At 40.1% G+C, this 16,546-nt stretch overlaps 1 protein-coding gene across 2 annotated transcripts in view; it reads left to right on the top strand.

Annotated features, from left to right (window-relative positions):
- Positions 1-16,546, top strand: part of si:dkey-1j5.4 (leucine-rich repeat-containing protein 15) — a 26,135-nt gene extending 9,589 nt beyond the window's left edge. The window contains exons 3-9 of one of the 2 annotated variants that reach the window (XM_044105605.1): positions 1,221-1,337; positions 11,408-11,616; positions 11,760-11,944; positions 12,044-12,300; positions 14,039-14,159; positions 14,982-15,117; positions 15,191-16,546. In XM_044105605.1, the coding sequence (XP_043961540.1) occupies positions 1,309-1,337; positions 11,408-11,616; positions 11,760-11,944; positions 12,044-12,300; positions 14,039-14,159; positions 14,982-15,117; positions 15,191-15,381 (1,128 nt within the window). In that variant the 5' untranslated portion in view covers positions 1,221-1,308 and the 3' untranslated portion in view covers positions 15,382-16,546. Of the gene's footprint in view, positions 1-1,220; positions 1,338-9,628; positions 9,914-11,407; positions 11,617-11,759; positions 11,945-12,043; positions 12,301-14,038; positions 14,160-14,981; positions 15,118-15,190 lie in introns of those variants that run through there. The other variant, XM_044105606.1, reaches the window with a different exon arrangement.

Genomic DNA, 16,546 nt, shown 5'->3' with positions numbered 1-16,546 from the left:
CAACATTCAGTTGTTGATCATGTGACTCGTGATGTGAAGACAGTGTTTCCATTGCAGTTTTGTGAAATAAATCAATTTCGATACGGCCAAAAAAAAACCCCCCCAAAAAAACCACGTCATCTTAGCGCTAAAACTTTTTAATCAAAAAACAATTAAAAAAAAAAAAAAATTTAAGGGAATTTACTTTTGTAATTTCAAATTGTGCAATTTTATGGTCTATGGAAACTCGGCTTTTGCCTGTTTTTATGTAGTTTTTCCTTTAAATTTCCTGAGAGTTTTCAGACTTGTGTACATAAGCATGATTGACAGCGCTAAGACCCCCCTCCTGGCTCTGGTTGTTTCTGACCTGGATCAGTGTATTCCTGCAGATGGCAGTAGGACCACAGGGAGGATGTGGATTCTTTTCACAAATCATCTGTCTCATGTTAAACAGTCACCACATAGTGGCAGTTTTAGCAATTGTGCAAACAAACAAAAAAATCTTTTCATAAAAGTTGCTTGCTGCAGCTTTAATTCTTTGGGTCAGACATTGATAAAACTACAAATTTTACTGCTATTTGTCTTTAATGTTAAAGGTAAAATGTGAATGAGTTCATTTACCCAACGTTTCAGCAGGCACTGTGGATGTATTGGTGGCCTAATCAAAACATTGCCGACCCTCTGAAAGGTAAGCTCTCCCCAGCCGGGCTCTCTGAAGCGGCCCTGGCGCTCCCCAGACGAACGGGTTCCCTCCACAGTCACAGCTTTCCTTCCAGTAAGCACCGGGAGCGTCTCTCCATCCCCAGCAGCCGTTTAGCGGAGGAGCTTTTGGGAGACCCCGCTGATGACGAGGCCCCTCAAAAAAGACGCCACCTGATCCCAATCAGCTCTGATCTGACGGCACCAGGCCCGTGTTAACAAACGCTTTGCTCTGGAAGCTGGCCACACAGAATGAATGGCCATCTGCTGTGGGCTGAGTGGCTGTAAACAGCATCAGATAGCTGAGTGCAGAGCGGGAAGCGTTTATCAGCTCTGTTGGTTCTGCTCTGCCCCTTTTTTTATTCTGTTACTCATTTTCCTTTGATTTTTATTAAACATCTCTCATGTGATTAAGACCTGCCCCATAAAAAAGAAGATTTAAAAAAACAAAAAACAAACTGGTTTTATAGTGACGCTCATTGACATGAAGTGTTTTCATTTGGTCCACATGAACGCCGCGGACGGCTGTGTTTATGTTTCAGTTTACGAGGAGCTGGAAGGAGAAACGGATAGTTGGACGACAGTCTGAACTGCAGGAGTTGGTAGCGCTCACCTTACCATCAGCAGCTAATGGCAGACAGAGCCGCTGGAGCTCCACGGTACAGGATTTGCATTCACAAGCAATTATAGTTATCTTCACTCCTCTGTTTTCAACTTTTCATTCTGATTTTATGTGTAATAATTAGGCCTGAAATGATTCATCGGACTAATCATGATTAGACCGATTAATGTGACTGAGAACACAGACTAAAAAAAAGGTAATTTGCTGAAAAGACATCAGCCTCAGAGCAGTGATTAAGTCAAAAATTTTTACTTAAATGCAAAATCAACAGATTTTGCATTTAAGTAAAAAAAAAACAAACAAACAAACAACTTTTGTGTGGAAATACATCCAACCCAGAACTCATCTAGGGTCAGTTTTAGCTTCACTTGGTTCATATTGTGTAAAAACCCCCCAGTTTCTTAGCCCCTTTTGCTATCAGTTTATTAACTGGTTAATCTAAAAAAAGTAATCGACAGATCAGAAGTACTGATGTTAAATCAAACAGAAAGTACTGAGACTTTCACATGCTGATCTCAGTATTTGTTTTTTAGCTGCAGACGCATCCTTCCATACAAATGATCAAACTAAAGGAACGCTGACATTGCATTTAAATGTTCATCTTCTTGTTTTAAAAAAGGAACTGGGCATTTTGATTTTTTGCATCTTGCAATGCAACATATGACTTTGCATGAAAAAATGCAAAAAGTTCAATCAACAATCTGCAAAATCCTACTCGTTTTTTTTATCCCACCAATCAATAAATCATCAGAATGACTGATTAATTGATTACTATAAGAATCAGTTGCACCACTGATAAACAATGAGGAGTAAACAGAGAAACTAGCTGAATACGGCTGGTTTCTCTTGTTTCTCTCAAAAAAACATGTTCAACAAAGAATATGTTGCAGTTTAGGGAATTTGTTTTTTGTGTCTATTAATGTATTTATAATGTTGTTTTTTTGTTGTTTTTAAAAAAAAACAAAACAGGCTTAAGTGATAAAGATTTGCTATTTTTTTTTTTTTTATCCAATTAATTGTCAGACAAATCGTTTTCTAAAATGAAACCTGGTTGCAGGGCTGTAATAATCCCTGAATGCGTCCTGTGCTGTGTGTGTGTGTGTGTGTGTGTGTGCGCGCACGCGCGCGCGTGTGTGTGAGGATAATAGTTAATATTAGCAGCTAGACTGGTTTCTCCTGATTGTTCTTGTCAGTGATCTGGTGGCCCAGCAGCCTCTGCCCCTATCTGCTCTGTCTGCCTCCCCGTCTCTGTGAAGCCTGGCTAATGACACCTTTCCAGATGGCTCGCCTGCTGTATGTGTGTATGGATGTGTGTGTGTGTGTGTGTGTGTGTGTGCGTGCGTGTGTGTATGTGTGTGTGTGTGTGTGCGTGCGTGTGCGAGCGCTGGCCAGGTTTGAAAGGGATCTTTCATCTTTCCTCATCCTTTGACAAAAGAACGGGTCCAGTCAGCACAGCTGCCTATCTGCCGCCTCTCCTCCTCAGCATGTCTCCATTAATCCCAACATTCTGCCGCGTGTTTCAGTCAAGTACTGCGCTCTCTTCCGTCACTCCATTTGTACTTGCTTCCTCAGCCTATCAGTATGCCTCTCATCTCTTTTCCAGAGTCAAACTCTCTATCCTTTCCTTCTGATCCTCGCTCTCTTCTCTAACTCTTCCTCTGGCTCGCTGCCTTACTCCCCCCCATCTCTCCCTCTATTCTGTTTCAATCTTTGCTTCTCCTTCCCTGTGCCTCGGCTTGTTTCTTCTTTGCTGCGTAACAGAGAATGACATGTTCAGCAGTCCCCCTGCTCTCTCCTCTCATAAGGAATTACTGTCCTGACCCACTTCTACAGGAAACCTCTGCAACGTCCTCAAAGACGCGGAGCTATTTGTGTTTATGAATGCTGCATAGCTCTCGCATTATCTCCATAATCACAAATCTGCACACATGTCAACTCGTCCTCAGAGAAAATGAAAGGCTAGTTCGCAGTAATGCATTTAAAAGTAGCAGCAGCGAGTCCGATGTGGAGTTGAGCGTTTCCGGATTTTAACGGGCAAATACCACACTGTAAAATGTAAAAGTAAAGTGTACTCAAAAAGAAAAGTGACCTGAACTCATTCCAGCTTACTCTGTTGACTATACTAACTTAAACTTAGCAAAGACAACTTTCTACTGAGGCAAGTAATCAAACTCATCAGCAGCAAGTAACCCGAACTTGGAGTTATGAGTGAGCAAAACGCATCTGCATAACCAGCAGAAAACTCATTCGGCAGCTCTCGTTGAACGCACATGCGCATTGGATACTGACGAGTGACGACGTGTTTGAAAGAAGCGCCAAACTGTCAACAATACGGCGGTTGCTGCAGCTAAGTTTTGTCACGGTAAGTCCCACTGTTTTTTAGCAAACTTATATTCGTTATCTCGGCCGTGTAATTCATCCGTAAGTCCAGGTTTTGAGGTTAACTTTATGTGTAATGATTTAGCGATGCCTGGGACTAACGTTAGTCGAAAATATCATGTTTATTTAGTGGCAACAAGATGGAGCGGCAGTGCAAAAAAGTTGTCCGGGGCGCAAAACAAAAAAAGGAAAAGGGATAAGGATAAAGATGTTGGCGGGTTAAAAAAGCCGCTGTACTGTTATAGAAGGCTTATGATGAGTAGACTGCCATAGGTGGGACAGCTGTAAACTGTAGGAGAAGCAGCTGTGATGAAGAAGTCACCAGATTTGGGTTTCTGAAAAGGAGGACACTTCTTTTTTTGTTGGGTAAAATCGGCGGACACACATGCGCCAACGGGGGGTGGAGATGGGGGAGACGGCGGGTGGGGGGGTAGAACCAGCGGTAGCACAAGAAATCGGTACATGTGCTACCGATTTCTTTGCCATACAAAAAAAACCTGGAATGGAGTAGTGGAACGGAGTGGCAATGTAATCACAATGCACTGTAAGCTATGTAATGTGTTTTGAGGCAGTTGACCAAAATCCCTAACGATTTTTAAATTCCCCCCGGACATTTTTTTAGGTCTGAAAAGTAGGACATGTCCGGGAAAAGAGGACGCCTGGTCACCCTAAAGAAGTGTTATGTTGATATGTAATTGTGGTGTTGCTTCTATTGTTGTTAGGACTGCGAAGACCCAGACGTGTCTCACACCCCTATTGGGATCCTGACCATCATTCCTGAGGACAGGCAGGCCTCCACTGACTCACTGCACCTCCAGTCTTCAAGTACTGCCATCATTTTGGAAGGAAGTTTTGTCATGAATGATCTTGGGAATCTTCCACATGCCATGTGTTTGCTCTTTGGACTTATTTATTCTCTGAATTTGGAGTACCCTCAACAACTGAAGTACACCTTTGACTTCATCCAAAGGGTGCTTCTGTCACTTGGACATACATCACTAAAACCAAAAATACAATCACTCAAAAATCTTCTGATGCAATGAGTGATTGTGATGTGACATTATGGATCAACGTTGATACCTTTACTCTTATTGGAAAAGTGATTTTTATTTCTTGTTTGATTCTTTTTTTGTTGGAGAGAGCATCATTGCACTTACAGACTATTAAATGGTTTTATGTTAATGAGGAGAAACATTACTTCACTTCACTACTTCACTATTTACTTTATCAATGTTATGATAAATGTTGGGCTCTAGTATTGAGAATTGAGTTTTTGTTTCACACCAGTCAACAAAGACATTTAAGCAGGGATTCTCAAAGTTTTAAAGACTGAGGGCCATTTGAAGGATTCAATATTAGATTGAAGGCTACCCTAGAAAAAAGTCGTGTCATTTTTCCCTAAAAAGTCTATGGAAAACTTTGTTTCCAGGTTAGTGTGTATGTAACCACACTTGAGAACCTTGTATTTAAGGTAAACTTGTTTAATTATTAAACATTTTTTTCCATTCAAACTATTGTCTGTTGGCGCTTCGTTCCAATAACTTAACACTTTTGGTTCATCTTACTTGAACATATCAAGGCAATTGGTTTCCTGATATTTTGCAAGTAATGTGAACTCTTAAACGTGTAAGTATAACTTATTTTTATGAGTACTGCTTAATTGGCATAACTCACAATTTTAAGTAGTCATAATTGACATTTTATAGTCAACTTTACTAATGATTTTGAGTTAACGGCACTCAAGTTTACTGCCATTGCATGAGTTGTCTGAATGAATATTTTACAGTTAACCCAATTAATGATTTTGAGTTAACGGCACTCAAGTTTACTGCCTTTATCTGAGTGGTCTAAACATAGTTATTTTTAGCAATAACACCTTAAAATGAATTAGCTACTTTACTTGAAGATTTTGAGGCAATCGGTTTCCTAACTTTTTTTTAAGTAAAGTGAACTTATTACATTTTACAGTGTACCACATTGTGCCTCGCAAAAATATTCACATTCTGTCTTTCTTTTTTCTTTTATTATTATTATTATTATTATTATTATTATTATTATTATTATTATTATTATTATTATTATTATTATTGTTGTTGTTTTTTTCATCTTCTTCTATTGTTGAAAAAAAAACCCCAAAACAAACAAACAGGATGATGCTAACAGTACAGTTTTTGCCATTAGCCTTTGACTGTTTCACCCGTTTTTTTTTTAAACTTTCATAGTAATTTTCTGTGTCTGCAAACAGGAAGCCAGTCCAGAATACTGTATTATGTTGTATCTGTGCAACTAAAGCTATGTGCTTGTGTTATTAAAGCAGAGTTGATAGATTTATTAATAATGCACTTGAAGTGAGGTTGAACCCATTTCTCTGATGTTTTTAATATCCTGTACAGCATGTCGATGCAGTGGACCTCCTGTCTATTTCTGCTTTCATCAAAATCAAAATCAGCAAACTGATTGACTGTAAGAGGAAGGAGACGCTAACTTCTGAGACAGCGCCAAGAAACTTTTCACCAAGCATATTGATACATATTAATGTATATTTAGTTTTTGAGCGACTAAAATAGGCAGTTATAAAGGTTTCAAAAGGGAAACTCAAGTATTTACTGGTTTTGTTTTGTTTGGTTTTGCCACTATTCTATGTGTGCGGATCATTACAGCTTTCTCTAGAGCTACACTTTAACATATATGAAAAAAAACTTAATTGGAAATTGCTTTTTGGTTTAGTTCACATGTAATGGACAAGAAGATGGAAAAGAAGAAGAAAAACAAAAAAAAAAGAAAGTGAGAAAGGCGGGGTAAAAAGTTTCAAGTGAAAGAAGGAGTGAAGAGTAGAGGAGAGACTGAAGGATGAAGAGAACACAAGACGTCTGCTTCTACACCTGCAGAAAGAGAGCAAAACAACAACAAAGAGCTGAGAAACCACAAAGACAAACAACAAATGCCCAAATAACAACTGCAAAGTGCACAGCACTAATTAATACAAGATGTAACCAGAGGCAACCGCAGCCCAACACAGAGTGCACCTGAAAACATCTACACCCAAAATCCTGACCTCATCTTAACTCACGCCAGGGCGCTGATGTGGTTCGGTTAGTCTTCATACGAAGGCTGGACCACGAATTCAGTACATGGACTGAGTGGAACAAAAAATATTGGAACATTTTGTGACTTTTGGGATGGAGTAGTTTTGTGTCTGCGAGTGATAAAGAAATATTCACAAGTTCATTTCCTCCCCCTGTGACCCCGACAGCATTTCTTCTGGATCTTTTCTGGGGCAAAACTTTAAGCGTAGGACTTTTTCACAGGACAAGTTGTGTGTCTGCCCTTCAACTTTCGAGGAGGTGTAAGTGTTTGGTCTTTGTAAAAGATAAGAAAAGAAAAAAGAAAAATCTACAATTACAAAATTCCTATTGGGTTTTTCTTTCTCACTGCAACTTCAGTTACAAGACACAAATACGTTTGTACCAAAAATGCCTCCATACACTACAGCCACCCACCAGGTTCCTCTGGTCTGCAACAATAAAAGATTTATACAGAAATGTTGCCACAGTTAATCATTCTAATCTCAGTATCAAGGTAAGCTTGTCATTATGTACCAAACTGAACCTAATCTGCAAACTTTACCCTGGGCTCTTATGACAGATTTTATTAAAACATTCTCTAATCTTTCTCATTACTCACACTGCACTCCATTACTGTGTGATCGTGTAACTCATTTGCATAGTGATGAATGGAACTTTTAATTAGTTCTTTGCCATCGGCTTGCGGTCAAAGCTGTGCTGGAAGTCTGCTTAGGAACTTTAATGACGGGGTGAGCCTGTCCTGAACTTGACGTCATGGCGACGGGGCTGTGATTGTGAAGCTGGTGAAAATGATGCAAATACTTTTCAGTTTCAGTAACTGCTTAGGTAAAAAAAATAAAATAAATAAATAAATCTACTGATGGACAGCATGGCTCTGCACATTTATATAATCCTTCCAGATAAAATATTGTAAAATGACTAAGCAAATATAAAAACCACCAAAATTGGGGTTTAATTTCCTGACTCACATGCATTTAAAGGATTTATATGTACAGGGAGAAGCGTGATGGAGATCTGCATCTCCTCAGGAGCGATTTCATCTGGAGGAGGAGAGGGACGTTATTCCTCGTCTGGCTGAGTTGACTGATGTGAATATTTTCAGTGAGGAGGAGCTGACTGAGACGTGAGGCTGAGAAATGCGTGGGAGGAGCAGATCAGGTTCTGTTGTGAAGTGAAGGTGGCTGCTTGAAGTTCAGGAGAGAGAGAGAGGAGCTTGATGATCCAGAGGAGGATCAGAGCCTGATGGAGAGCGGCCAGGCAGGAGAGAAATCCGAACCGCAGAGAACTGAAAAAGAAATCCAGGTTTCACAGAAGGATTCTGTATTCAGGAGGAATCCTGGTTCTAGAGTCCACACCGACTTTAAAATTTAGATTCAGAGAACCAGTAGCTTAGTTTAGGATAAACTCTAAAGTGCTCAGTTTCCCTCAAGGATTTCATATTTAGCAGAAAGACTAAGCCACTGTTTAAGTTGGTTTATGGTTTGACATCGTCAGGACATGTAAGAGATCTTTGATCTCAAGAGGTTTATTCTGCTTGAAAGTTGAAGATCAAGTAGCTCCTGACATTTTAGTAAGTTTGAAGACCAGAAATTCACTCCTACAGAGTACGGTTAAGTTAGATGCGGTGAAATGAGAGGAACAGATACATGAAGAGGTCAAGGCTGTATATTATTGCAAGTTTGAAAAGAAAGTGGTTGAATTTAGACCAAAAGAAACATTGTGAGTGGCTAGAGTGTATATATGTATATACCCATAATGCATATCTATGTGTGTTTAAAACTATAGAACCATAATTCAAAAATGATGTCAAACAACAGAATTACTTTTTTATTGTTATTTTTTAAATTTTGATTGGAATCAGAAAATTGCAGGCTTTTCCTCAACATTCAATGACTCAGGTCAAATGTTTTATAACTTTACAAATTTCAAACATTTACCTGCTTCAATTTTGCTCCCGTGGTGTGACTGAGTCAGGTTTACAGACCGCTATAATGCATTGTTTTAAATGACAAGTGAAAGTTTTAGCAAGTCAGGTCGTGTTTCTTGGTACAACACACGTCAAGAAGAAGAGATGTCAATGTTTTTTTACATGATAGAAACATAACAATTACGTTGGGATCAGCAAAAAACAAGCAACACACATGGCATCATCAAAATAATTAGGAGTAATCATCAAATACTGGAATGAAGAGGAGAATTAAACAATGTCAGTTATTATGACATCTCTAGAGGTTTACGTTTTATGTACATCAGGCTCTAACAGTTAGTCACTTTCAGCTGGATTTCTTCTGTTTCGTTTGTTTTGATAATCACACAGATGTGTGTGAGCTCTGTAGTGACCTGTCCTTCCATGACCACTGGCTGCGCTGTGCCTGGACGCACCGAGAATCAGTTCAAGCTCAGCATCAGCAGGTGTGGTCTGAACTCGCCCCCAAAGTGAAATGGAGGTTATTCCTTCGATCTCTGGTTCAAACAGAGAAGAAACGAAGGCAAATTGAATCATTTCAATTAGAAGCAAGCCATCGAACCCGACATTTACTTGGTAAGAAGCGCATGGAGGAAAATGTTTGCTTAACACAACGGTTCAATCACAAGAAAAGTAAAGTTGACTCATTTATTACTAATGCATCCACATTAAATTTCTCTAAAACTTTTGTTTTAATTGAGGAAAAACTATAAACTTTTCCACCCTCACCCCTCCAAACACACACACACACACAGTGGAGCCGTGTGTTTAACATGGATCTGTGCCATAACCTGTGAACGCCACATTTCTCTGTACTCTGTTACTTTACAGAACCTGGACCTCTGGTCGTTTCACACCTTGCTCTCACTGTCTGCTCTGTGTTCCCACACAGCTCACATTCTGCACATCTTCATCCTCTCCATTCAGAATGCTGGCAGAGCGAAGCATCCAGTGAATTCTGAGTCTGAAAGGAGCATTTTCTGTGAACTGCATAGTTCAAGGACCAGACAGCTGGGTTCCCTGCTTTAAACCGTCAACTGCTGCTTGCAGAACGGATTGGGGCTCAATTCAAAAGTACTTTATTGAACCCAAAGGGAAATTAAATTTCAGGACGTTGTCCTTGTGACAACAAAAAGCAAAGACATCTGTGCTGGCCAGAAAGTGGGACGGCAACCAGTCCAGGTGAGCAGCTCCAAGAGGAGGAAAACACTCGGAGTTTGTTTATTTTTTCTTTTATCATGAGCTTTTAAAAGTGCAGACTGAACTGAAATGATAATCAGACAAAAATTATCTTCAAATGAGTTTTTTATTTTAAAATGCCAACTGGACGGTGTTGCCATATAGTTTGACATAAGGTTTTTTATTTTTCCCTTTACAAGCTGATTATTCCTCACTGTTTCACGTTTTAGCTAATATCAGTTAGCATCAACTCTTCTGCAATCATCCCATAGAGATTTAAAGCTTTTAAAATGTTTTGTTGAGGTTAATTATTTCAAATAGAGTCTTTTTTTTTTTTTTTACAAGTTGTGAAGTTAAATGAATTAAAAAAAAAACAACATACTACCAAATATTTTGCCTTGTAAGCAGTGGTGGAGCCAGAACAGTTTCATTAAGGATGACCAGGATGGGACTGTTGTTACTTTAACAGAAAGTATTTTCTTGAAAGCCTTGCTATATTAATACATATCAGAGTGTATTGATGTTATTATTATGGGCAGTGACTGGTGGGGGCCACCCACTCCCTGGCTCTGCCCCGCCTGTAAGCATTTGAAATACTGTGAAATAGTTCCAAAAACGACAACTGAAGTTGTGATGAGACAAAATACTGAAAACGGATGTTTTTAAATGTAGTGTCTTGCAGTTGCACTAGTATTCATGCCACAGCTAAACCAACAGAATATAATGTAAAACTATGAAGCTGCCATGTTTCCATGTTTCCAACAAGCACAAAACTCTCTCAGGAGACAGTAGCTGTATTCCCATTGACCAGGGAATTGGCTCAATAGAAATATGCCAATTTCAGAAAAAATAGATAAGGACTCACACCAGTCTGTATACAGTAGATGTTTTGCTGCCTATGTGTTGTTCTGAACCTACATCCTCCTACAGCGGCTTAAGAACTTCATCTGTAAACTGATTGACCTGTCGTTCCTTTGTGTTCAAGTGCAGTTTTGGACTCTGCTGTTTTGTCTTAAGTGGTATCTAATGATGCCCAATACATGTGAAGCTTAAGAGATTCTTTAAAGTGTTTTTTTTTTGTCTGTAACAGGGCATATTTCACTCACAACCAACTCAAAAATTCTTAAGAACCTCTCTATTAAGACCAGCTGTAAAGAAGATGCTGCATCTCTGAAGACAAAACTATAATATGGTTCAGTGTTACTGTAAGCTCTTCATGTCTTCAGGAAATCACGTCAACTTGTACAAAACATGGTTTGTTAAATGTACTAAATACATTTGCAATCAAGAATCCTGGCTGGATATTTGAATCACCCTGATGGTGAAACAGTTTTTCTCATGCTTCAGCGTCTGTTCAGCTAAATGCACATTGACCTCGCAGCGGGGCTAGCATGCAAAGAATCTGCCTTGCCGAACACGCTGTGCTGGTACTCAATGCTCCTTTACCTTTATTATTGTCTACTGAACTCAAAAAGACTCAAACATTTTTCTTTGCAGATTCATTGTTCGTTTTGCAGTGAAGATGCTGCCCTGGACTCAGTTGGTGTTGGTCGTTCTTAGCGTGGCGCAGGCTGTGGTAAGCTGCCCCGATGTCTGCAAATGCTCCAGGAAGTCCGGCCCAGAAAAGTCCGAAGTCAACTGTCATAAAAAGGGTCTTCGTAGCCTTCCCTCCAATCTGCCTCCGGATGCTTGGATCCTCAAACTGGGTGAGTGGCATTCGGATAATCAGGTCGTTCTTGGAAATATGTCTAAGTTGCATTTGCGTGTATCTGACTCTGAAGTCATTTATTACAGGCGTAGTTGCAAGACTAATATTTTTACTAATATTTTTCTCCACTGCTGCAAAAAGGTGAGAATGGCATAACAACCCTAAAGGCCAATTCATTTAAATCAGCGCCCAAGATTGAGAGCATCAACCTGGAACGAAACGCAATCAAATCCATCCATCCCAAAGCCTTTTCTGGTGCCAATCAACTGATGCTGCTCAACCTTTATGGCAACCACATCACAGTGCTCCCCCCACGGGGGTTTCAGGTAAGGTGGTGAGACAGAAAAGGACAGTGTGTTCCTCCATTCTACACCGTAATCTGACCAAAACTCTGTTTTTATGTTTATTTTGTACCTCCCCGGCAGGACCTCCTGAACCTTCGTTTTCTCATGCTGGGCCAGAACCAGATTGGGATTCTCAAATCTGAGATGTTTGCTGGCATGAGGAACCTCTCAGATCTCGATCTACCTCTTAATGCGCTGACAGCGCTTCCGTCTAACGCCTTCAAACCTCTGATTGCCCTCAAAGTGTTGGACCTTTCCCTGAATCGAATCCAAAGGATCTCTCCCAAAGCCTTCACTGGACTCAGACAGCTCCTGTTCCTTAATCTGGACAACAACAGGTCACTATAATATATGGTTTTCAAGTATTAAAAAAGTATTAGAAAGAATTATATATGAACAGGATGAACCCACAAAATACAGCACCTCGCGGTACTATTTATACTCTTGTTCTTTTCACATTTTGTCACATTACAGTCATAATCTAAGCAACAAAAAGAATGTGCGACCAAAATGAAACAATTTGTCTTCCATACAAAATCATATGCATAACAGAGATCCTTCATTTCCCTATATTGATCTGTTGGAAGCTGAACAAGAGACTAGTTGGAGCATCACCTTCCACTAGGACAGTGATCCTGAACTTACACAACCGGCCCTATTGATGTCCTCAAAGGGAAAAATGCTTTGATAAAATTCATTAGTATTCTGTTAATGATGACATCTCCACGTTAGATGAGTATATCTTAAAATTAAATAATACTGAACGTCTTTTTACATTGATGTAATTTGGCACTATACAGATAAAAACGGTTTTGATTTGACTGATCCAATTGAAACTTTAGATGTTCAGAGATGTTCTCCAGCTTTCTGGCGAAGCCTGAGCTATTTTGCAAAGAAGAAATGGCAAAGAAAAACCCGGTTCAGTTGATATGGGCTAATTCACACCAACCTTCTTTAGTCCACTAAATGATCTAATGGCAGTTTATTTGCCTAGAAAGTCCGGTTCGATGGGGGAGGTGTGAATGCATCATTGAACTCTGATGCAAAACACATACAAACCTTGGTATTGGTTTGGTTAAAGTAAACTCTGGTGCAGTTCGAATGCATCTGTAAACACCAAGCAGACTGAAGACTGCTCTAAAAGCAGAAAGTGGACTGGAGCGCAGCGCATTCTGGGAAAATACAACCAAGACAAACATACTAGTCTAACGCTAACAGAGGAAAAGGCTCGTGGTCTTTTACCAAAGTAAAGAGAAACCCTACTATCTCTAAAATTTGACGTCGCTCCATTTATGTTTACATTTTGTGAAGAAGGAAGTTGCGCTCAGTCTTCTCTGAGCTATTCTTTCTGTTGTTTCCTTCAGTGGTTCTTGGTGTAGCGCCACCACAGGCGAGGAGGGGAACACGTTTTCAATTAGTCCGGATTGTTTGGCACAGTCTGTGATGGACTGGCGACCTGTCCAGGGTGACCCCTCCTCTTGCCCGAAATGTCTCGCTGGAGATAGGCACCAGTACCCCACTGACCCCACTAGGATGTTTGGCACAGTGCAGTGTGAAAGTGAACCACAGCATCAGAAAACGTAACAAATGTTGCCATTTTGGCAAATATTTGGCAACATTTGGGTTGAAATAAGGTTATTTCAACTCAAATAACCCTCCAAAAATGTTTCAGAGAAAGGTGGTTCTACAAAATATTAACTGAAAGTTCCTCAAGATAATAAATCATAAAAAACCCTTTGTAGATTGTTATTTAATTTCATGAGAGATAAACTAATTGCTGTTTATCTTTTATTATCCCATAACACACCAAAATGTAAGAGTGCATTCATTACTTTTCCAGGTGCTGCATGTATGGTGCTAAAAGGCCTCACTTTATGTTCTTAATTTGCTACAAAAACTTTCAAATACATTGTTGTAATTGATCTTTTTGAGTCTTAATTTCTTTAAATGTATGTCACGGTGTGAAGTGAGGGCTAATAACCTTTTTGCCGGTGACATGAACTCAGTTGTTGTATTGTCCTTTAATCAGCTGCCTATTAACGCACTAATCTGGAGAATTTGTCTCACATAACTCAGTCTGAAAACTGTCCCATCTGGAGCATTCCGGCCGCTGCGATCACTGGAGATGCTGGTTCTGGACAACAACCTCCTGTCAACACTGAGTCAGTCAGCTCTGGATGGCCTTAGCAACCTGCAGGTAACAACATCTTTGCCTTCACAGGAAGTGTGAAAAAATAACCAAGGTTTCATTCCCACCAAGCCTGTTCGGTCTGCTTTAATTCAACTCCAGTTCCTTTGTCTAGAAAGTCCGGTTCGTTTGGGAAGGTGTGAAAGTGTAATCAAACTCTGAAGTGGACCAAAAGAGCAAACTCTTGTTTTTGAACATGAACCTGCTTATTTGAGCTTGAGTTTATTTCCTGAAAAAAACAAAAAACAACAAGATTATTTCTCAGCTCCCCACAATAAAGCAAAAACATGAGTGGTAGGTAGTTTGCGCGGTGTGATACGCAGGGATACACTGTAAAATCACTTTAAAATCTCATGGATTTGTGTAGGTGCCATGCTAAGCTGTTTTGGGCTGGTTTTCATGGAGCTGGTTGCTTGTTTCTCTCGCAAGATTTGGCAACACTGCCTGGAGCTGCTCCAAAAGCAGGAAGCAGCCAGAGAGAAATCCTTCCACCGCTAAAATCTGATGATACTCCATTTTTATTTACATTTTGTGAAGAAGGAAGTTGTGCTCAGTGTTTTCTTCAGAAGTTTTAATGTTGTTTCCGTCGCAGAGCGCCACCACAGGCAAGGAGGGAAACAGGTATTTCATTCAGTTCAGATTGTTGGACAACTAACAGTGTGAAAGGAAACCACACCAGCTGATGATGTAGTAAATCTTGCAGTTTGGGACTTGAATTTTTAGGACATGGAAACACCATAAAGAGATGACCTCACACTGTCAACATTCTTCAAGTTTTCTATATAAAGTTCAATCCATAAGGCAAACTAAATTAGCTTCTTATTGAACCAGGAGCTCTACCTGAGGAACAACGAGCTGGAGCAGCTGCCATCTGGTGCGTTCAGCAACATGCCCAAGCTCTCCCAGCTTGGACTCAGTGGAAACCGCCTGAAGACAGTGGATGGAAACATGTTCAGCCATATGCCAGGTTAGATGGACCCAATTCCTTTTCCTTCCACTCCCTGTGCCCTGGTTACAGTCTCCTTTGTCCTTCACCTCAGCACTGAAGAAGCTGTACCTGCATGAGAACCCGTGGCAGTGCGACTGTAACATCATCTCCCTGGTGAGGTGGATGGGACAGACCAAGGCCTCAATGTCGCCCCGGGACGCCCTGAAATGTGCGAGCCCGCCACAGCTGAAGAACAAGAGCTTGAGCAGCCTGCGCCCGGCGACGCTGCGGTGCAGCGCCTAACGTCCAGGAGCAGACCCCACCATGAGGACACATTAATATGTCAAAACCAACTTACTTTGTAGTATTTCTTCTGTTTTGAGCTACAGTGTGGAGAATGTATACACCAAACTCCTATCTAAATGTAATATTTATAATTTCATCTACAATCTCTGAGCTGAAGTGTTGTTTCAGATTCCATGTATGTTTTTTTTTTCCGCTTCTCTTTGTGAATGTTTCTGACATCAAACAGCATTAAAATCTCTTTGCTGCCAAAGATTTTAATTGGACAGAGGGAGGACTGTCTCCACCAACGCAGACCACGTCTGCTTCCTAAGCTCTTAAATTCAGCTGTGAGATGAACATTAATCTCATAATCTCATATTTTCCAAAGAATCTATCCGAGTATGGAAAGTGAGGGATTATATGCAAATGGATTACATTAATCTTGTTCGAGAAGAGTCCCTTTAATTTTTGTATTTGGAGCAGGAAGTTGAGAAAGGGAGACTTCTCATTTGGTTTAGTGAAATTAAGCTAAAATAAAAAATGGAGGCAGTTCCTGTCAGGCTGTTATTTCTGTATTCTTTAAAATTAAAAAACAAATGGCAAATATGGTGCATATGTTCAGTCCTGATCCTGCAGTATTTTGCTTTTTCTTTAGCTTTGGTCTGCATCAAGACGTCCAAAGCCTTCAACAGCATACCATTACAACCCTAGAAGATGTTAGTGGCAGCATCATGCTGTGGGATGGCTTTCTTCAGCAGGAGCAAGAAAGCCAATCAGAGATGATTTAGAGATGAATTCTGCTCAACGCTGGAGAATAACGGAAGAAAACAGGTTGGAGTTTTCAAAAAACTTGAACCTGGGGCTTAGGTTCACCTTCCAACATGGCAGCTTGAGACGTTTCACTAAAGCTGCAGCAGGTGACTTTTATTTTTTTTAAAAAGGGTTAAGGTTAAGGTTTTTTCTTTTTTTTAAACATATTTGTTGAAACTCACAGTTCAATATGAGACAGATTATGTGTGGAAGAAAATGAGCTCCTGTGCCTTCTGCTGATCAGAAACAACCAATCAGAGCCTTAGCTTGTGGACACGCCCATCATTCCCTTACCCACTTTTTAGCTTTATCAATAAAAAAGTTTGAAAGTTAACTTATCATTTGCTTCAGTTTTACCAGAGAGATGACTTTG

Source organism: Gambusia affinis, linkage group LG22, assembly GCF_019740435.1.
Source record: "Gambusia affinis linkage group LG22, SWU_Gaff_1.0, whole genome shotgun sequence".
NCBI classification, from domain to species: Eukaryota; Metazoa; Chordata; class Actinopteri; order Cyprinodontiformes; family Poeciliidae; genus Gambusia; species Gambusia affinis.
This window is presented reverse-complemented; position numbering and strand designations above follow the sequence as displayed.